The sequence below is a fragment of the Cuculus canorus genome, chromosome 6 (genome assembly GCF_017976375.1).
Source record: "Cuculus canorus isolate bCucCan1 chromosome 6, bCucCan1.pri, whole genome shotgun sequence".
Lineage (NCBI taxonomy): Eukaryota > Metazoa > Chordata > Aves > Cuculiformes > Cuculidae > Cuculus > Cuculus canorus.
Window position 1 is genome coordinate 27,966,849 of NC_071406.1, and position 23,050 is coordinate 27,989,898.

The 23,050-nt window shown below is 41.0% G+C and overlaps 1 protein-coding gene across 3 annotated transcripts in view; it reads left to right on the forward strand.

Annotated features, from left to right (window-relative positions):
- The window catches only part of PARD3B (par-3 family cell polarity regulator beta), a 421,427-nt gene that overhangs the window by 125,234 nt on the left and 273,143 nt on the right, over positions 1–23,050 (forward strand). For 2 of the 3 annotated variants that reach the window (XM_054069863.1, XM_054069864.1), the window contains exon 3: positions 6,811–6,982. In XM_054069863.1, the coding sequence (XP_053925838.1) occupies positions 6,811–6,982 (172 nt within the window). Of the gene's footprint in view, positions 1–6,810; positions 6,983–23,050 lie in introns of those variants that run through there. The other variant, XM_054069865.1, reaches the window with a different exon arrangement.

Consider the following 23,050-nt stretch of genomic DNA (forward strand, 5'->3'; position numbering starts at 1 on the left):
TCTGGTTTAACAGACAAGCAGCTTAAAGCAAGATCTGTCAAGTTCTGCTGTTTGTTCAAAGGTGGGGATGTTTTCCTTTGTAATTCTGAAACTCCACAAAATTGTTTATATTTAATTAAGCTTAATTAGCAAGCAGTAAAACAGAACTGTTGCGATTTTAATTCGGAAGGATTTCTTTCTACTGTTTCTTGTGTGCATGTTGTATATCCCAGTGCACAGTGAGACGTGGCTGCGGGGTACGCGTATGAGCCGTGTGCTTGAACAGGATTCTGCAGCTGAGGCTGCAGCCAGTGACGGCCCCTCGAAAATGTAGCGTTTCACATGGGAACAGGGACATGGGAGCAACTCGTCTAGTGGGGATTTTTAAATACAACATTACATTACTTTTTTGCTTCAGAAACTGTCAGCCTCTGGCCTGGACAGGCGCACGCTCTCCTGGGTTGAAAACTGGTTGGATGGCCGGGCCCAGAGAGTGGTGGTCAATGGAGTTAACTCCAGCTGGAGGCCAGTCACAAGTGGAGTTCCTCAGGGCTCAGTACTGGGTCCAGCCCTGTTCAATGTCTTTATCAATGACCTGGATGAAGGCATCGAGTGCACCCTCAGCAAGTTTGCAGATGACACTAAGCTGGGAGGAAGTGTGGATCTGCTGGAGGGTAGGGAGGCTCTGCAAAGGGATCTGAACAGGCTGGACTGCTGGGCCGAGACCAATGGCATGAGGTTTAACAAGGCCAAATGCCGGGTCCTGCACTTGGGGCACAACAACCCTACGCAGTGCTACAAACTGGGGGAAGAGTGGCTGGAGAGCTGTACAGAGGAGAAGTCCTGGGGGTGTTGGTTGACAGTGACTGAACATGAGCCAGCAGTATGCCCAGGGGGCCAAGATGGCCAACGGCATCTTGGCTTGTATCAGAAACGGCGTGACCAGCAGGTCCAGGGAGGTTATTCTCCCTCTGTACTTGGCACTGGTGAGACCGCACCTTGAGCACTGTGTTCAGTTCTGGACCCCCTCACCACAAGAAGGATGTTGAGGCTCTGGAGCGTGTCCAGGGAAGAGGAACAAAGCTGTTGAGGGGGCTGGAGAACAAGTCTTATGAGGAGCGGCTGAGAGAGCTGGGGTTGTTTAGCCTGGAGAAGAGGAGGCTGAGGGGAGACCTTATTGCTCCCTACAACTACCTGAAAGGAGGTTGTGGAGAGGAGGATGCTGGCCTTTTCTCCCTAGTGATAGGGGACAGGACAAGGGGGAATGGCCTCAAGCTCTGCCAGGGGAGGTTCAGGCTGGACATCAGGAAAAAAATTTTCACAGAAAGGGTCATTGGACACTGGCAGAGGCTGCCCAGGGAGGGGGTGGAGTCACCTTCCCTGGGGGTATTTAAGGGACGGGTGGATGAGGTGCTGAGTGGCACGATTTCGGGAGTGTTAGAAATGGTTGGACTGGATGACCCAGTGGGTCCTTTCCAACCTAGTGATTCTATGATTACTTTTTTTGTATCTTGGTGGCCAGTGGTTCCCTTTTCACTCTGTAACATCATTGCCCACTGTTGGTGTTTACCCACCTTTCTGTATATGAGGGTTGATCTTAGTCCAATGGGTGTGTGTTGCCCTGTCTGCTTGGAAATGTGGTTACTTAATTTTTACATAATGTTGTTTTAATTTTCTACAAGCTTTGCAAATGAATTAGCAGAAAAATCTTGAAAGAGCTGCACCATAGGACACCATACAAAGTTAAAATTTTCTCATTTGCCTTTTAATGAATTTTCCATTTATGAACAACAAAAATGCTAGTAAAATAGTACTGTTCCTGATTTTCCACCTTAAGTTGTGACTGCATCAGTGTAAGTAGGGAGGAGTTTAATAATCAAAAATGACAGATAAGTGCTGAGTTTTGGTAATTTCTTGACTGTCTCAGTAACTCGTAAGTTGTTAATAGAGATTGCAACTGTTCTGTTAGAATAATTTTACCTATGTAGAAATACATAGATATGTGTTACAGTAGGTGTTCATGTATGTTCTTCAGATAACCTTGAAAAAAGGCTTAAGTACAGCAAGTGTACAAAACCACAACAGAGTACTAGCATAACTTGTACAGTTTACAAGTGTCTACAGTAATATTGTGGTGTGTTTTCAAAAAAAAAACAACCAACCTACTGAATCCTCAATGCTTACAAATATTGAAATGGTAAGGAAAAAATTAGTGCTGCAAACAATGTTGTTGTTTTCATGATATGTTTGTGAGTGATTTCATAATGTCTCTTGAAGTTCTTTTCTATCAGAGGAGATTTGCTGTCCATTCCAATTAAAGAATTTTCCATACTGGAATAAGAAGTCAATTGCTACAATTATTTTTGTATAGTTAATTTACATAACCTTAATTGTGTTCATTCCCTTTGAAAGGCCGAAGCTGATATTTGTAATGCATTCATTGATTAGCAGTGTATTTATAATGTTAGAATTGCTACCGATAAGGTGCTCCTGCAACTATGGTCTCAAGGAGTTCTCTCCTGAATAAAATATTTTAGAAGACAAGTGGCTGCTCATTTCCTTGGTCTTTGCTACCTCCTCAGGCAATTCTGGAGGTTTCTTCTTTCCACACTCTCTAAAAAATGGGAGTTTAAATCTGGATTATGTTACGTCACTCATGGTATTTTCCATACTGTAAAGAAATAAATTTTCCTTGTTTTTTTTAATCTGTCAAAACAGTACCTAGGTGTAGACTAAGGAACTGCAGGCTTTTCATTAAATTCGCTTGAGGAATGACAGCCCTAAGAAACTTCCCAACTTTCAGATGAGCGCGAGGCCTTTTGGTTTAGCTCCGAGAAGTTGTCTTGCAGCCATTTGCCAGGCTGTACTGCAGGAGTTCACCTGCTGTCACCTTCCACCTCTGCCCTGCCCGCTCCAGCATGGGGAATGGAAATGGAGCGCTGGTGTGGATAAAGTGGGAACTGGGAAAACGGGTAGTGGAGGTGCCTTTCTCCTGACTCTGGTGTGAGAGCTGTGTGAGCGTTCATGCCTACCAAACCTTCTCAATAGGGGAATGCAACTGGAGTTGATAGACTTTTCAAACCATTTACAATCCTTCCATATAACTACATAGGTGATATCCTGGGGGGGTTATCTGCTTTTAGACACAGTGATTTCTGAATATCGCTTTCCCTGAAACCAGCTCATTTCTGACCAGCTACCAAGGCAGTTGTTTGACTTGTAACCTGTTAGTTCTTGGGAAGTGTCACCCAGCACTACAGCAGGTGCTTTGAGGATCCTCTGTGGAGCCATGACTCGTCAAAGTTGTTCAATCAAAAATTTATTTTAACCTGGACCCTCTGCAGATCAGGTGCTCTTGCAAAACTATCACCTAGACCCCTCTGCAGGTCAGTCATTCTCTAATGTCCAAGACTCTGTCCATTTGGTCATTTGAACACATCAGCCATAAGTTGAGCTGAGGGCACACAGAACTCCCATGGCCCTCGGCAGAAGCAACTGATGGGAGGGGAGCCCTGGCTCCCAGGGAGGGTGGCCGTGCCGCCCACTGCAGCAGCGCCAGCTGGATTCCTGCTGAGTCTGTGCCGCGTGGTTGCACAGGCAACGCTTGCCTGCTCCCTGGGGCCCCTGTTCTTCCTGATGGGCCTGGGCACCCAGCACCCCTTCGAGAGCAGAATTGGGTACCTGACCCGCTGACCATGGGCCGTGGGCACTTGCCCCAGAGGACAGAGCACTGGGGGTAGGAGCGGTGGCACTGGTCCCATTCAGCCAGTAGCATTGAGGTGTAGCCATAACGCACTTTGCCTTTCCTGTTATCATTTCTGCGGAAGTTTCATTCCAACTTCAGGGGAATACGGGAAACCTACAGTGTTTAGAAAGCTAAGTATGCAATAACATCGTGTATGTGAGCCTGCAGGAGCGTCTGTGCAGGGCCAGACTGCTGCTCTGGGCTCTGTCAGTGACCAGTGGAAAACGCTTGAAGGTAGCAGATAGAAGTAGGGTAACTAAAATGTCAGTGTTCTGTTTTCCATCTGGTTTTTACCTACATTGTGGGTTTTTTTTTGGGGGGGGGTTTGAATCTGAGGTACAGCTTGTGTGTTTCCGTTTAACAGTTCTTGCTAGTTTTTTTTCCATAATTTTGTCTATTATTTTGAGCCAATCCCTACTTTTGACATCCCAGGGCAGCAAATCTGGAGTATTAGAATGTAATATAGCATTTAATATGTTAGGGTGTGAAACTATGGGGAAACTCAACTTGGTCCAGCTGAAGACTTGTTTATTCCCAACAAATCACAGCCAAGCTCCGTTTACTGTATCCTATATTGCAAATACTCAAGTGAACTTCGTATCCTACTATTACAAAGGCATGTAGTGATAGGACTAGGGGGAGTGGCTATAAATTGGAGAAGGGAAGGTTTAGACTAGACATAAGGAGGAATTTCTTCACGATGAAGGTGGTGAGGCACTGGCGCAGGTTGCCCAGGGAAGTTCTGTTGCACCATCCCTCAAAGTGTTGAAGGCCAGGCTGGATGGAGCCTTGAGCAGCCTGGTCTAGTGAGAGGTGTCCTCCCCATCGCATGGGGGGGTTCCAATTCTTCTATCGTTAGATGACCTTTAAGATCCCTTCTAACTCAAACCATTCTATGATTCTATTATCTAAAGTGGTTTCAGTGCCATGGTCCCACATGGTCTCAAATTTCCTCTTTGTTACTAACAATCTCCTTAAAAATTAGGTTTCCACAGTGAAAGTGAGGTTGAGAAAGCAAACCTTTTGGTGGATAACAGTCATGGAACTTCTTGAATCATGATGGACTTCTATAATAGTGCTGACATGAATATTCACTTTAGAAACAAACAAAAGACACTACAGGGTTTATTTTCTTGGTACTGGAGAAAATTGCCATGACCTGATGCTGCTCTAATGCAGCATTTTGGGCTGTCTGTAGTTGTGGGGCACAGCGATGGCAGGGTGATAAATACAGCATGAACACCTGGGTGGTTTTCCTGCAATGCAGAAATAAGGTACAGAGATAGTTGTCATTGTTACTGGCATTAATTCTTCCTATGTGCTTTGTACAAATAAAAAACAGATTGTATGTTATAAGAGCTGTTTCTGTGGCTACGGAAAGGAAATGGGCTTCATATAGAAAAGGAGAGCAGGTTTTCTACCTAATTATTTAAGGGGATTTGTGTGTTTCTGAAATATGCATTGGTAAATATGAGCTGACGTATTTCTAGCAACCAAATTATAAATGAATGGAAGACCTGAAAATGTCAGTTCTTCTTTAGGAGCACTTCAGGATTTTTCTTTTCATTTTTGTTTTCTTTTCCCTCTCACACATTCTTCCCTTAGGCAAATGAGTTCCTTAAAATGTTTGTCTCTTTATTTCTGTATACTATTTAGCATAGGTTATAATTTTTGACACGTGTCTTAGAAGTGTCAGAGGAGATTTGATGTACTAATATTTTTATCTGTTCATACCTAAAAATAACAGAGAGAGAGAGATGAAGTAGTAAATCAGTACTTTAAACTTGTCTCTGTATATATGTTGACATTGCCTAACCAGTTGTGTGTGTAGCAGTCCTTTTCAGGATTAGCTAAGAAAAACTTTAAGATAATCCTCAGGAGATCAGAAAAAAAAATGAAATAAATGAGTGCCCTAAGGTAAAGCTATCTTGTACTGCGGTTGCTGGGCAAAGTGCTTGTCACTGTATTGCATGAGTACTATGCCCTGTTGGAACAGTGCTGGAACTGCTGCTGTTACCTCCTCTCCTCTTGGAGAGGGCTCAAGGGTTTCAAAGTGTCCCATCGATTGAGAACAGGAAGTCTTCTAATTTGTTTAGATTCATTGGGAATTAATATTTTTTTTGTTTTCCCAGAACTATAACATGGATAACTGTTTTCCTGGAACTGTATCGCAGTTTGTATCCAGCCACATGGATCTGAGTCACTTGTTGATGAAGCTGCATGCACACTGTCTGATCCCTTTGTATTAGTAGGGACCAGAAGGAAGATCCTTGTGGAAGGCCAGGTTAGCTGAGGCAAAAAATGATTTTTCTGGTGTCTTTTTTTATCATTTTCATGTCAATGTTAATGTGAGTTTGGCCAGCAGACTTTGCTGTTTGTTGTTGCTTAGTCTTGACCTTCCTGTGCCTGAAGTCATGGAAGGGTGGGTGCTTGAGGGACAGTTCTCAGACCTATTGTCTGGTGTAAGCCTGCAGGAGAGAGTGGGAGGAGGTGATAGATACGGGATGGGTACAGACCTGTGTGTGCATGTGTACTGGGATAGACCAAGGCTATTCTATCCTTACAGAGACGTAGGTTGGGTAATGAGTGAAGCTCTGTGCTCTGTCACTGCGACGGATATATCTTGTCCTTGGAATGTAATTACTATGTACTTATAAATAAAACATTTACCTGCTCACTCAGCACAGCTTCCATGATTGTGTTACTTCTGTGCAGTCTGTCAGTTGGTAGTACTAAAATTTTATAAATAATAACAGCTTCCACCCCCAAGACTTAAATGCTGTTCTGTGTTTTTAACCATGTTCAGCCCTAAATGTTTTGGAGCAATGTAAAATATTCACTAACATTAGCATGCTAACTCGGAAAATCATGTCAGTATATACTTAAGTCATACTGAAGTCAATGTATTTAAATACAAATGTAGGTGCTTTCCTGAGTCTGTGTGTTTACTGTTAGTGGTTCTGAAAGAAGATTGGTTTTGTAGTCCTGATGAAGGATATTTGTTTTGTTGTTTGTTTTTGTGTTTTTTAAAGTGATGTTTGGGAATACTTTAAATACACAGACTGTATTATCTTTTGTTTTGATAGCTGATTGCTGTTTATGATGAGCAAGAAACTCACCAGAAGACTGATGGCACCAATGGAAATTTGACAGAGAGAAATAGCCCAGACTCATTTGAGACTGAGGTAGCGGCTCAGCTGGCTGCCTTTCAGCCGATCGGTGGTGAGATTGAAGTGACTCCTTCTGCCCTAAAACTGGGTATGTATGTCTTGCGTGTTATTATTTTAGTTTTTTATCAATATGTAGTACTTTCTTATTTCTTTTTCCTCTAGTATGTCTGTAGTTCAATTTATATTTATAGATTAAAAAAAACTTAAAGACTTTTTCAGCACCCCATTGTTTGCATAATGATTCAGTGAAGACAATTATAAAGATCTAAGTTGGGCTTGGGAACAATTGATACTGAAAACTGCAACTAAGCGTGGCAGATTTGCACCTGAGCCTTGTATCCTGCTGTATGTTATGCCCATCCATACAGCTGGGCTCTCTTTTTTTCTCCTTTCTTTGACTGGGTAGGTTGCTGACAGTCCTTCATTGTAGTCTTCTGAAAGCAGAAGAGATGAAACCAATGCAAAGTATTTTCAAATAACAAAGTCATTGAAAAAAAACCCAGCGTTTTTCTTGAGGCATCTGAGCACAATGAGTGTAAAACTGCTCTGTGCAAATACTTGTATGGTTTTCCTGAGCCTCCGTGCCCTGGTTTGGGGGTGGGAGGTAGAAAAGAGAAGATCCTGGCTGCCAACAATTCAGTTCTCTGCCTTTGAAGAAGTTGCACAGCAGAGTCTATTTGCCTATCTGACTTTCAGGAGAGCAGACTGTGATTAGTAGAGGCTTCTCCTTAATTCCCTCATATCAGAGGGTGCTACGTGAAGTGCTGCAAGTCTGGTCCCCTGTGTTGTCTCAGTGTGCCTGGAAGGCCCAGGGTTCAGACACTGGTTTCCAATTATAAAGAGCCGAAGTCTTGTGTGTTGAACACAAAGCAGTTTGAAATACTTTTTTGGATTGAAAGCAGGCTAAACTGTCACCTAGGTACCAGCTCTAAAAGCTTTCAAAAACAAATTGAAGGTGAATCCTCTTACTGTCTGCCTGTAAAGCATTTAGCAAATGAATAATACTCAGAAGAGGCTTCTCTGCATTCCACCAGAGCTCATCATCCAGTTTGCCCCATATTCTTGAGTACTGCCGGCACTCTGAAGGATGTCCAATGAAATTTCTGAGTGTAAACGGGTGAGATAAGGGTAGAAATACTACCTGCCTCTTATGTGCTACTGTCACAGTATAGTGTGATTATGACTTCAGAAACTGAATGCTCACTTGTCTATTTATTTTGCATTTTAAAAGGAAAAGGCTGATTAACAAAAACAATAAGCTGAAATAAAATTTCTAATAAAGCTCACTAGATGAGGTTGTGTAACAACTTCTGATGGAAGTCTGTGCTCATTTTTATGCTTGATGTAGAAAAAACTGAAATTTAAGCTGCGTGAAAAATTTTAGATTCAAATTTCTTGTTAATGAATCATTTCATTTTCTTTCTATAATTTAGAATCTAGAAAAATCTCTTTCTGTATTTAATGGCACCTATGAATTCCTCATACCTAAAAATCGTGGGGGAAGACTTATTCCTGCCATAACTTGTATCTATTTGAGCTGTGGTTTTGGTAAGTGGGAGCTATAGAAACATTTGTGGCTAAAGGTTCAATAGTTGAATGGTTTGTCACTTTATTGTATATTTTTATGTAACACAGTGTAAACACATTTTAGCGTGTTTCATAAGGTGTAGATTGCTCTTCATATGCTTCTGAGCCGTATTTTAAAATAAAATCATTCCAAGTGGTTTATCTAGCATACTGTTGTGTGTAAGCTAAGGGTTGAAGAGAAAGAGTATTTCAACCTCACACAATTTTATATAAACCAGTTAAATGCCGGAGCTCTTGAGCTACCAGGTAGTTAAATTTTCATAGCGTATGTGGAATCCTTGCACTATTGAGTGTAAAGGAGATGAAATATAAAGAGAAGAGCAGCCAATAAGGATTCTGTTTCACCTTCAGTGCGATACTAATATATATTTGAAGTTAAAATGTGTGCTTCCTTCTTCAAATATAAAGTATAATTATAACATGTTTGTCTCAATGGTTCTCTTACGGGTTGTTTTCTTTTACAAGGTAAATGATTCTGCCTGTCAGTCCTATAAACTCAGTCTGCACCCTGAAATTTAATTGTTTACTTTCCTGGATTTTACATCATGGATTACAGTTCCTTAGACTCATATTTTTGCCTTTATCTTTCCTGTTCAAGTCCCCGGACCTTAAATTATGTCCCTGTTTACACTAGAGGCAAATTGAAAAGCAAATGAAGAAACACAAAATGCTTTGGTTGCATCAATATCATTGATGCATGAACCACAGTATTCTGGCTTCCTGGCCAATTATTGAGTTGACTTATACTTGCTAGCAGAAATAAATAATAATAATTCTAAAAAGGGAGCAAGGATGTGATTACATATATACATAGTGAGCAAGTTTGCATTCCATGGTACTGCTGCTGCCAGAACTGCCATGTGCTTACCTTCTAGAGTACTTCGCAGAATGCCTTTGGGGTCAAAATGCAGGGAATCCATTATATAAATTGTCAGATTGTGGAACAATTTTGCCAGTTAATTTCTGTTGGATGTTTTGTATTTTTTGAAACCAGATCTGTGGTTTTATGTAGAAACCCAGGTTTCCCGTTGTTTCCATAAGAACTTGATGCTCTCTGGGATTAGACATTATCTCTAATGTTTTGATTCTGGTCTGTAGTGTTCTTGGACCTCCTTTGGTCTGAGCTCACATAATCAGACAGAATTATTTTGAATGGATAAATTGTGATGCTATAATATTTCTTTAAAATTGGTATATCAAAGTTGTTTAAGAAACATTTTCTTTATTCTTCATGGGTGATGATTTTTGCTTTCTAATCGAGTATGTTTTGTCTAGTCACTGTTGATCATTATCTTTGTAACAGCAAAATGTATTATGTTGGATTTTTGGCAAACTGTGTGCAAATACATTAATCGATGCAACAGTTAGTAAGGTAACGAGGGTTTGGAAAGAGGAAACATTTGGAGAGCCTTGCATGTGGGTGATAGAGTAGTTATTGGGTTAACTAGCACTGATTTCTGTTGAATGTGTGTGTTGGTTGGTTGGTTTGGGGGGTTTGCATATGTTATGTCTTAATGTTTCTTTTTGACCAGAGGTGGTATCTGAGGCTTTGCAGAGCAGGTGCTTACTTTTGTGGACCTTATTGACTGATTGCCCTTCTTCCCTGTTCAAAACTACTGCTTTGTTGCTGATGTATGGTTAAACAGCCGTTCTCTCATCTTAAAGATAGTTTTGCTGGGGCAGTGGTTGACACTCTTGTGTGGTGTGTTTACAGCTTTAGAGAGCCCATGATCGATGGGGTTATGTGTATTGGAGAAATTAACAGTATATGCAAAGAGTCCTGTCTAGGGTGTTTCAGATAATAATTTGAGGGTTTTGAATGCATACATCTTTATTGTTGGATTTATTAAAAGTGAACTAGCAATGTGGAGTGTTAAAACACGACTTTATGGTATCAGCTAATGGGCTATGTGTACATCGATGTGAACCTCCTGAAATATTTTCAAAATGTTTTAGTTTAGATGTTTACCAACTTCAGACTAAAGGTTTTTAATAAGTCTTTTCCAAATAAATGGGTACCCCTAGTAGTAATGTTCGCATGAAACTGGTGCATCCATGATAAAAGGAAGACTAGGGCCTATCTGGAAGGAAACAGTAGACCTGGCTGCCCAGGATATGGAGAAGGTTGAGGTACTCAAGAGCTTTTTTGCCTCAGTATTCACTGGCAAGGGCTCAAGCCACGCCACCCAAGTTGCAGAAGGGAAAGCAGGGGCTGGGAGGTCAAAGGACCACCCACTGTAGGAACAGATCAGATGTGAGACCATCTAAGGAATCTGAAGGTGCACAAGCCCATGGGACCTAATGAGATGCATTCGTGGGCCCTAAGGGAAATGATGGATAAAGTTGCTAAGCCACTATCCATCATATTTGAGGAGTTGTGGCAGTCCAGTGAAGTTCCCACCAACTGGAAAAGAGGAAACGTAACTCCCATTTTTAAAAAAGAAAGACTTGGAGGCCTACAGGCTGGTCAGTCTCACCTCTGTGCCTGGCAAGATCATGAAGCAGATCCTCCTGGAAACTCTGCTAAGGCACATGCAAAATAAGGAGGTCATTGGTGACAGCCAGCATAGCTTTACCAAGGGCAAATCATGCTTGGCAAATTTGATGGCCTTCTATGTTGGGGCTACAGCTTTGGTGGATAAGGGAAGAGCAACTGACATCATCTACCTGGACTTCTGCAAAGCATTTGACACTGTCCTCTATGACATTCTGATCTCTGAATTGGAGAAACATGGATTTCATGGATGGACCACTCGGTGGATAAGGAGTTGGCTGGATAGTCACGTGTAGAGTTGTGGTCAATGGCTCAATGTCAAAGTGGAGACCAGTGATGAGTGGCATTCCTGAGGGGTTGGTATTGGGACCGTGGTGTTTACAGACAGCATGTCGCGGGCATGGACTGGGGGATTGAGTGCAAGTTTGCTGATGACACCATGCTGTGTGATGCGGTCTACACTCTGGAGGGAAGAAATGCCATCCAGAGGGACCTTGACAGGCTCGACGGATGAGTCTGTGCAAACCTTATGAAATTTAGCAAGGACAGGTGCACAGTCCTGCACCTGGGTTGTGGCAACCCCAAGCGCAAATACAGGCTGGGCAGAGGATGGATTAAGAACAGCCCTGCAGAGAAGGTCTTGGGGGTGCTGGTGGATGAGAAGCTCAGTGTAAGTTGGCACGGTGCGCTTGCAGCCCAGAAGGCCAACGATATTCTAGGCCGCATCAAAAGAAGTGTGGCCAGGAGTTAGAGCGGGGAGGTGATTCTGCCCCTCTACTGTGCTCTGGTAAGACCTCACCTAGAGTCCTGTAATCAGTTCTGGAGTCCTCAGCACAGGAAGGACATGGATCTGTTAGAGTGAGTGCAGAGGAGGTGATGATTGCAAGAAAGGTATTACAGAACTGGGGCACCTCCTCTAGGAGGATAGGCTGAGAGAGATGGAGTTGCTCAGCCTAGAGGAGAGAGGGTTCCAGGGAGACCTTAGAGCAGCCTTCCAGTACTTAAAGAGAGCTACAGAAAAGCTGGGGAGGTACCCTTAATCAGGGACTGCAGTGATAGGAGAGAGGGGAACAATTTTAAACTGAAAGAGGGAAGATTTGGATTAGATAGTGCGATAATTTTCTTTTGCTGTGAGGATGATGAGATATTGGAACAGGTTGCCCAGAGAAGTCATGGAAGCCCCATCCCGGAAGGTGTTCAAGGCCAGGTTGGATGAGGCTTTGAGCAACCTGATCCAGTGGGAGGTGTTCAAGGCCATGGCAGGGTGTTGGAACTGGGTGATCTTTAAGGTCCCTTCCAACCCAAACATTCTATGATTCTATGGTGTTTTAAGCAGAGGCCTGCAGGCTATTGCTAAGCTCGTGTCCATGAAAGTGTGCTTCTTCACAGACCACTACTGTATAAGTAGTGCTCTGGGTGATCATTAGCTCCAGCTGCAAGCTAGCTGTTCCCACAGAATATGAGGCATTGCCATTTCAGAAATGTTCTGTGTTTTTTTTAAAAAGCATTGCTGTGTCATAACTTCTCAAGTATACAGGGTGCCAGTACAAATGCTTTGGTTTTAGTAGGAGCGTTTTCAGTTTCTTATAAGGCTTTTCACTAAATGAGCCAAACTGTCAGAGTTGTTAAGGTTTGTAGTTGTGTTGGCCCTCAGAAGCCGTCTTGCCATTTTCTGTGCACCCATAAGTGCACTGCTGGCTCTTCTGGTTTCCTTTTGCACCCAATAGTTTAGTCTTCTTTTCCAGTGGTTTTCCTGGCATGGTAGGTAGCTGAAAAAGAAAGGAGGATTAAGAGGTTTAGCTTTTCAGGTTTTTTTTTTGTGATGTCAGATTTTGGTTTTTTTCATTTTCAATCACTATTGGCAAGAGAGAGGATACTAATTTATTTATGGAGGATCCATTTTATAGACTCACAGAATTGTTTAATTTGGAAGAGACCTTTAAAATCATGAAGTTCAGCCCTTAACCTAATACTGCCAGCTCCACCACTACACCATGTCCCTGAGCACCACATCTACACATCTTTTAAATACCTCCAGGACAGTGACTCCACCACTTCCCTGGGCAGCCTGTGTCCAAGTTTGACAACCATTTCGGTGAAGTAATATTTCCTTGTATCCAATCTAAACTTTGGCTGGCGCAACTTAAGGCCATTTCCTCTTGCCCCACTGCTTGTCACTTGGGAGAAGAGACAGACACCTGCCTTGCTGCAACAAAGGTAGGTGTCAGTTTGAGCTGGAAATGCCTTTGTGACTGCCGCACTGTTTGCTTTATTTGATAGAGGATGGTCAAGTGCACACAAACTTAGTTGTTGCTTTTCTTTCGCTCCTCTTCTTGGCATTAAGGAGTCATGATTTTGCCTGGGGGAAGACAGACAGTATTCGGTAATAATTGTCCCTTCTGAATACTGAGGTAGGGGAAAAAAGTCAGGTGAGTGTAGATATCTCCGTGATGGTGTTTTTTTTGTTGTTTTAATTATATTTTCTTCTTTCTCCCTTTCTTTGGGAATTAGGTTGAAGATTCCTGAAGCTGTTTTCTGTGTGTGAGCATTAAGGGAAGCCTTAGGTTACTTTGATTGTTGGCTATTACAATAAAATTTACCTTTTTAATGGATTTATGACTTTATTAGCATTTAGTTAAAATTGAGGCTAGATAAAGAAATAATTGCTTATAACAGTTACGGTTAGCAGATTATAAAATTATCTTGTAAACTGTAGGAGTTTAACTACTCCCTTTGGGAGCTCTCACTGCAAAGTATGGCAAGTGTCTTGCTATTCTCACAGAAAGGACATACTTTGTTATTTCAAAATTTGCATGCTTTTGCTTTATAAAAAAATCTCTGAGAAGCTTTCTCTTATATATACACGTACACATACGCACGCCCCCCTGATCAGTGTTGTAGGGAAGTTGGTAGGAAGCTTGGGTAAAAATGGTGGTTGGAATGGTTGATGACAGTCTCTCTCCTAAAATAAGCTTATGAATGGCAATGAGAGTTGAATTTCAAGCTACATTGAGGCACTTGTGCTTTTGAACAGCCAGTTCTTTAATTTCTAGACATTTTATGTTTTGTCTTCACAGTGGACATTTGTTTCCTGAAAACAGAGATTGCTGCGTGGGAATGTTCCAGCCCTCAGTAGGTCTGGTACAGGATAGTGACAGTATAGCCTACAAACTTCTGATTTTACTTTTTGGTGCGCTGTTGGTGTTGAGACACTGTCTTTTGAATGTTTGGGGAACCTTACTTGCACTTTTTTGGAATTTCTTTGAAGGTGTTTCAGGGACTTCAGATAGAGGGTTTAATTGGTTTAATATAATCCTGTGTTTTGAGACTTGCTGTAGTTTAAATTGTGCTTTGTGGGATTGTTCAAAACACCCATTTAGTTTGAATGGCCCTGTGTGTTTGAGTTTCTAAGCCAGTCAACAGAGATGCTTCCATTGACAGTGTCTTAGTTTGAAGTCCGAAGGAATTGAAGGCAAGGTTTATTCCAGGAGTCTTTGGAAGTTTCTCCCTTGATAGGCCTGACAGGGCTGAAATTGTTACCTTCAGGGTACGGATGTTGTCTGTTTCTGTGCTCAAACTTCAGAGCCTGGAAAGAATTCCTTTTCTTTCTTGTCTGCTTTGAAGTAGAAGCATTGCAAGTAGGCTTAGGGGCATTTGAAACAGCATATATTTGGTTAGTCCTCTTTCAAGCTGGTTTTGAGATACTATGGATACGCAGACAGCGTATTTTTAAATACAGAGGAAGCTACATGATTATGGTTTTTTTTAAATTATGAAAAGAGATATGAACTGAAACTCTTCATTTGATAAACAGTGTTGCTGATGGTTGTGTACAGCATACATGCTGTGTCAGAGTAAGTCAGAAAGACACTTTTTCTTACATAAAAGCTATCGTGTTCATCTTAATCTTGCAATGTCAGTTTATTGGCAGGGGATTCCGGTGTTTGTCAGTACAGTGTGTGTACTACATGCATATCATAATTTTCTCCTGTATGATTCAGGGAAAATTAACATTTTGAAATGGGTAAGTTTCAAAAAAAATGCATTATAAAAGCACATATTGCCTTCTGTGGTTTGAGGCAATACTGCGTATTTCCATAAGCAAATATGACTTTATTCTCTTTCTCTGCACCAGAAGGCTGCTCTCATAGTAGTAATATCAAATGTTGTTCTGTGCTGTTTGTCATAGCTGTTGTAAGGATGACACTGTGCTTGATAGATTTTTCTCCTCTGCAGCATTCAGTTTAATCTGGTTTTAAAGAATTGTGATGATTAATTAAAGTCTACTTGTGTTCCTAAAACAGATGGTTTCTGTTCTCAGGCAAGCTAAAGGTTTGAAGATAACTTCTCATTTCAGTCAGAATGCAGGCTTGGTATATTTTGACCTCATGACTTAAGCTTGATATTATTTGGTTGTCCTTGACTCATGGAAATGAGCTTTGTACCAGCATAGCTAAAGTTTATCTTTGTATTGTGGCAGAAGAATACGGCAATGCTTTCTGTAAAGATATATTTTTTAAAAGTTCAAGTGTTTCTCTGCCTCTGGGTTGCCCATTTAGAAAACAAGCCAGTCTCTCCTTCCTTTCCCTGTACCCTAGAACTGAGTAGTAGCTTAGGTAATAAATTTATGTGCATAGTTGATTACCAAAGAATCCCTTTTCTTTTTAATAGCCCCTCTGCCTCTGATTTCCCCAAAAATAGACTCATTAATTATTCCCCTTGTCTCTGTTCCTTTTGCACTTGATTTTACCTGCCTTACCTTGGGGCAATGGGGTATCCCTATGAAAATATGTTAAATAGGGAGAAAAATATTTTGCCATCACAAGTTACATGCTTTCCTGCAGTAGCTCTCTAGTGGAGATGTTAATTTCCAGCCTTTTATTGCCTCAGGGAAGGTTTTGGGGGATGGTGATAGGTGGGACTTGGAATGATGAAGGAAATTCTCTTACAAAATAATAGTCTGCAACTATTTTTTTTTGCAGATAGTCTGCACTGGTTTTTGACACACTTTATTCGATGTCAATGTTTTTCCTAAGATTTTTGTCTATTTTACTAATTTTGTGATGTTGCTGCTTTTGTGAGTGTTTGTATATTGTAATGATGCGTGGCAGGCTTCCAAGGTAGTATCCCTTAAAAAAAAGGAAAAAAAGACAAACACACTTTGTAAGCCAGATACTTGCAATGGAAGGTTTTGGAAGGCTGTACTGCAGTCTCTATCAGCAGACTCCAGTGCTAGGTAAGATAAAGGATGTGAGCCTGCTAAGCTTGGCTGATTTTTTGCTATGTTTGTTTGCTAAAAATTGTTTACTCTTTGGTTCCATACGAATACGTTCAGTATACAGATGACAGATGAACCCATCTTTATGAAAGTCATCATTAGAGAAGTTAGACCTAACAGTTAAATGATTCAGTCAGTTTGCCCATTGCCATGTAGTTCTTTCTCATTACTTTCTATTTAATTTACCCTTTCAGGAGCCTTAGCTGATAGTTAATTTTTTTATCTCTTTACTTTGAAGCGTTGTTTCATATTTTGACTGTTTCTCCCAACAGATATTGAGAATCTCAGCCAAGTAACATGGAGAGTTGTGTATTTACTACTCCTGAATGTAGTTGGCAAAAGACGCACCTCTCTCCCAATATGTTGCACAATTTTCCCATAGACACACTGGCTGTTGATCTGTGTTTTGCTTTCTTTGTAACTCATTACTTAGTAAGAGGGAGTCTGCAAATGGCCCTTAGTAGTTGAGTCCTTTTTTAACTTTCCTATAGGAATAGTCATCTTGCCATTTTAAATGTTAGGGAATGATTATTCACTTTGCTCCTCATATGAGTCTTGAACAAAACTTTTTTTTAACAGATCACAAAGCAGAACAACTCAGAACTAATGTTTTCACGAAGCGTTTAGCTAAACTGTGTAATTCAGTGTTACAGGCCAAAAATCAGTGAGTGCCACTCGGGTTAGACAAATTGACAGGAGGTGGCTCATCAGTGACTGATAAGATGTGGTGGTCTACGTGCCACTCCAGTTCAGCCGTCTTGTAGACCTTATGTTTTGCAAGCTGGGTAGGATACACCACTCTGCGGTTATGCCCTCTCCCTGAGTGTTTGCTACCACTGTTAGATGCAGGATAAAGGGTGAGGAGAACCCAGCATGGCTGCCCTTACGTTCTTATCATTCCTTGAAACCTCCCAAAAAGTTTCTTTCAAGTTCAGGAGGTTTCGCACTTGTAATCTGAATGTTGTTTAAAATTGGCAGGAAGAAGTTTGAAATCTGAGACTGAAACTACTTTATCATGACCAGAATAGAAAATAATCATAACAGGAGTTATTTTTTTAAGGAAAGGTCAAAACAGAACAGATTCTTAATTTAGATCGGATATATAAAACACTGTTTTAAATTTTAAATATAATATTTAAATATGACCAGAAAACTATACTAATGTTGCAATTTGTGATGCTCCTTTGAAATACCATTAAAATATTTTAAAAAATGTATTTTACTACTAGCAATAAAATGCGACCAAAGCGATATTCAAGTTGTACAGTTCAGCTGCCAAAGTCTTAAAGACAATTAAACCAATGAACTGTGGAAAAGTGACAGCATAAGCACCTGTAACTGATGTTAGCTGAAGTGCTAAACCAGCTTTTGGCAGCATGGCCTCTTTTGCAGGTGTGCAGAATATTTTCTTTTTGTCAGTTTATTCAGCTAGTACAGTTCATTAAATAATTCATTTGAAGTTGAGAAATGGGCTGGGAATTGAAATAGAAGAAATGCTTATTTTCACCTTTCAATCTGTGAATAAAAATGAGGTGCGAGAGTCTGAGATCTATTAGTCCTATAATCTTATAGGATATATTAGCCTAAAATGATTGATTTAGATTCAGTAACTACAGATATTATGCTGCTTAAAAAAACCCAGTCTGTTCAATGAAATGAATGCCATTTGCTGTGTCCATCACACTGGATGACTAAGACGACTGGTATTTTTAAGTATGTCTAAAGTTTAGTTTCCATTGATATCTGAATCCCATTTGAAAGAGATTACATTTAAAAAAAACCCCAAAACAAAACCTCACCCTCCTCAAACAAAAAAACTTTGCGTGAGGATGTTGAGAAATTCTAATATAACACAAATTATTATTTTTTCCCAAATGATACTTAAAAGCCTAAAATGTTTGAAGCTGTTCTAGTTTTTAATATTGTGTCTGAAGCTGGGAGTTGGAGGCCGTGTATCGCTCAATGGGGGCACGAGGATGGGATGATTCGCAAAGTTGTTTCATCTGGACAACTTTGAAAGAGAAAGCCTCACCTGTGGAGGAGAGTGCTGATTCTTGTTGGCAACAGCCAGTGGGTTCTCAAAAAGCTCTTAATCAGCCTGCCCGGCCAGGATAGGAGCTGCACATTTTGCTAGAGCTTGGGTTGGGGAAAAATAACACAACTCCTTCTTGTGAGCAAGGTGATTAATCCTTGCGCCAGAGGATTCGGCTGCAGCTCCTTCCACTCTGCCTCATCTCCCTCTGCCAATGTGGTACCTCCAGCCAAAACCCTTTGGAGCAGAGTCATGGTTCTCCCAGTACTCCAGTAACTCTGTGTGCTCCCTGTCTCTTGAGAAGCTGAAAATTTGAGCACTGTGTCAATACAAGTGAGAAGATCCTGAGATTACTCTAGAACTGATGTGTATTGTGGCATTAAGTGTAAGAGAAGAATACCCGGTTAAGATCCAAACTGAACTCCTGTCCTTCAACTGTAAACTTTCCTTAGAGAAATTTTGAAACAGGGAGAAAGTAGCAGCATTACTTGCACATCTTCTGTGCGTACACACGTAACCTGGTGCCCTAAGACCAGAGATGGTGTTTTCATATGGATGTAGATTTTGATCCTGAAAATGGGATCTATGTTAACTTTATTAGTGAAATAATGTACACAGACGATTCTTATATGCCTGTCTTTGAAACTCCAAAAGCTGTAAGTGTAAATATTCCATAGTCATTTTGTTAGGCACCAAATATCCTGACAATGACAACACTACAAAGGCATTTCATTCCGGTCATAAAAACTGTGAGAACAGTTCATATGCTTCGTCAGTGAAATCTAACTTAATATGTTATGGCACATGCAATCAGAGAAAACTATTCTTTCGAAATATATGGCACCACCTCAAAACAATCTCTGCTTAAAGCCTTTACCGGGTTTTACTTGTGGGCAATTGCTTTTAATTTTCTTTGTGAGGAAAGTACCCCTGATTTAGAGTGACAAGGAAATATGTTGTTCTGCACTGGGTTAATATGTAAAAGGGAGAGCTTGTTGAAAATGGATTTTCATCGGTTTATAGATTTAAGTCGATTGTCTTAACTGTTACATCATCCTAGTTCGTTAATCTAATCTTGTATCCATGGGAATTTAAAAAGTGCAGTGTGTACTTTGGAAAGAACAGAGAGCTGCAGATCTGAAATTGTATTGATAGGTGCTATTATGAGCAATTTGAGTTAGCTTTAAACATAAAAGTCACATCGGCAGAGCCTTACATATTTTATAAATAAAACGAAAGTGGTGCAGCCCTATCACGAGGGGGAACGTACAAGCTAATGTCAGCTACATTTTAAGTACATGGCAAAACCATTATATGGTGCCTCAGGTGGTGGTAAGCAATAAATCTGACAGTGACCAAATTTACCCACGCTAATTGCTCAGTGCTCTCAAAAAGCGCTGACCAGCAGAACTCTCGGCATGCCTGTTAACGTGAAATTTCTCTGATAAAAAGAAAAATAGGCATATATATATAGGCCTTTCCTATATTTAAATATAAATTAATACCCTGCTTGCAATATTTTGTTTCCAGTGCCTGAACTGCTTCATGATAGGACCAATTCAAAAGTCATTCTGACTTTTTGATTTAAAAGGTGGTTGTTTTTATTGTGTCTGTTCAGAGATCTTCCAGCCAAGAACCATCTATGCTGAAGTGCAGTTTCACAATTGTGTGTGTATGCATATAGTATTTATGGTGTTTTGTTTCTACTCTGACTGGAAACTTTGTTGTGATTTGCTCAGAAGGAGCTCTAAAAAAAATGTTTTGAGGAATGTGCAGCTTAGAAAATAAACTGTCTGTCCAGGCAAGTGTAATTTGGAAGCAAGCAGCAGAGTAATTGTCATTGATATGGCCTTTAACAGTTGACAGTTTGATACACATTTGATGGACGGCATTTTCCCCATCATGGTCAGCGTTTTTATAAGCAGGACCAGAATTTAAAATTATGACTTTAACTGTGTAGGTGATCTATTGTAAATCTGTTTCTGTCCACTTAAGGCATTCTGTCCGAGTATATCTCTTATTCTCTAAAATAGTATTTCTGTGTTACCTGGAAAAACAAACCAACCAAGCAGCCTCATAATATTTAGTTGCCCCTGATGCAGCAGCAATGCTCGTCTTTCCTATGTGCCTTACCTGTCATCTTACCAAAAAGTCCTATCGATGTTTGCACTCAATTGCTTGAATCAATTTTTAATATAGAATTTGGCAATGCTGTAGGCAGCACAGACTGGTGAAAATGCTCATGAGTGATAAACTCTGGTTTTCTTAGCAGTTGCCTGGATCTGGCCCTATAACAGCAACCTGCAAACTAAATCCCAAAGAGTAAAAGGATTTCAGCCTGGAGGTGAATTGTGCTTTACTGAACAAGGAGGCTTAAGAGCAAAAGAGTGAAATTTAGGGGTTGGAATCGTTGCTTTTTGTGGTAGTGGTCAGCCCCAGTGATTCTCAGCTGTGTGAATTTAGGCATCAAAGTTGATATCAGAACTTTTAGCCTAAAAACCCTGATGAGTTTAGAGGGAGCCCAGGGGGAACGGTTGGAGCTCCAAAGTTCCCCTGACCACGTTTGAATCCTGAACTGCAAACCTCACGTTATTTCTCTGAGGTTGCACAGTGTTCTTAAGCCCATTGCTTCTTGTTAGTCAATCCCCTGCTAACCTCAGAAGCTGATTTTTGATCCACCAGAGGGTGTGAGGCAGAGCACACTCTTATTCCAGATAAACGTTAACGTCTGTGTACAGCTTTCTGTTGGAATTAAAAAAAAAAAAAAAAAGGATTATAACTGGCATGGAGATGTTTCTTTTGCCATTGTGTTGATGTAAGTTTTCAGTTTTTAATTGTGCACAAATGGCAGAACTTCTCTTCTGTCTTTCTTTTTTCTAATGTAACCAATTTAAATTTAAGTGTGGTTTCTACCATATGCTTGTTTCAACCATATTTGCGGTTAAGAAAAAATATTTCCAAAACATAAAAGTTCAGGGAAAATACACTGTTAACCGTGAATCTGTGTAAATACTAGTTTTTGACGGTGATTCCAGGAAAAGGTCAATCTACATGGCTTTAAACTCAAGTGTACAGCATTTTCTTTAAGAAAGGAGAACCGCAAGACTTAGGCACTCTTTGACAAAACTGATGAGAATTGAGAGTAAGGCTGAACCATCCACATGTGCTGAGCAGGTGCTATGGTACCATAATAGAGAGTATTCTGGGCAGATTTTGAAAGAAGGAAGAAATGAAGACATACACCCTGAAGTGATTGAGGTTAAAAGCTGTAATCATGAGAAAAATTTTAGTCATGGGCATGTGTTTGAACTTCTGTTGTCTGTAAATTACTGACGCAGTGCAGCAAGATGAAAACAACTAGCTTTTCAAATTGAGTTCCTTAGTTAAAATACAAGTGCTACTTTGGCACAAGACAGTAGTGCTTGTAAATAATGTGCCTGTATGATCACCTAGGTACACAGAAAGGAGTTTTTCTGTGCCTCATCATTCGGGGAAAAGATGAGTTTTCTTCTTGAGCTTACACTATTTGTTATAAATGTTGAGCACAAATGTGATAGCATGAGTAGAATAACGTGGAAGCACATTATGACAAAAGAAAAGCCGTAAGGAAAAAGGCAACATTCCATTTCCTGATAGAAGAAAATCTTTTAAGTAAATGTTTATAATTGTCTATAGCATGTCTGTAATAAATGGTATCGGTGATGGTTTTTCATTATATTTATGCGTGTCTAAGGAAGACAGTGATGAACAAATTAGAGATCGTGGAGTCATGGATTGGTTTGGGTTGGAATGGACCTTAAAGATCATCCAGTTCCAACCTCCCTGCCATGGGCAGGGGCATCTCCCACTGGATCAGGCTGCCCAAGGCCCCATGAACCTGGCCTTGAACCCTTGCAGGGGTGGGTCATCCACAGCTTCCCTGGGCAACCTGTGTCAGTGCCTCACCACCCTCATTGTGAAGAATTTCTTCCTTATGTCTAATTTAAATCTTCCTTTCTGCAATTTTTATGGCCATTCCCCCTCATCCTATCACTATATGCCTTGGTAAAAAGTCCTTCCCCATCTTTCTTGTAGGCCCCCTTCAGGTACTGGAAGGTCACTATAAGGTCTCCCTTGAGCCTTCTCTTCTCTAAGCTGAACAGCCCCAATTCTCTCAGCCTGTCCTCATATGAGAGGTGCTCCAGCCCTCTGATCAACTTTGGGGCCTTCCTCTAGACCTGTTTCAGCAGTTCCATATCCTCCTTATGTTGAGGATTCTAGAACTGGACACGGCAGTCCAGGTGGGCTCTCATAAGAGCAGAGTAGAGGTGCAGAATCACCTCCCTTGACCTGCTGGCCACACTTCTTTTGATGCAGCCCAGGATATGGTTGGCCTTCTGTGCTGTGAGCTGGCTCATTGCTCACTGCTGTGGGCTCATTGCTGGTTCATGTCAAGCTTCTCATCAACCAGCACCACCAAGTCCTTCTCTGCAGGGCTGCTCTCAATCATATCATCCCCTGTCCTGTATTGAAACTGCGTATTGCCCCGACCCAGGTGTAGGACCTTGCACTTGGCCTTGTTGAACCTCATGAGGTTCTCACAGGCCCACTTCTCCAGCCTGTCCCAGGTCCCTCTGGATGACATCCCGTCCTTCCGGTGTGGCAACTGCACCACTCAGCTTGGTGTCACCCTCAAACTTGCTGAGGGTGCGCTCAATCTCGCTGTCTATATCATTGATGAAGATACTAAGCAGCCCTGATCCCAGTATGGACTCCTGAGGGACAC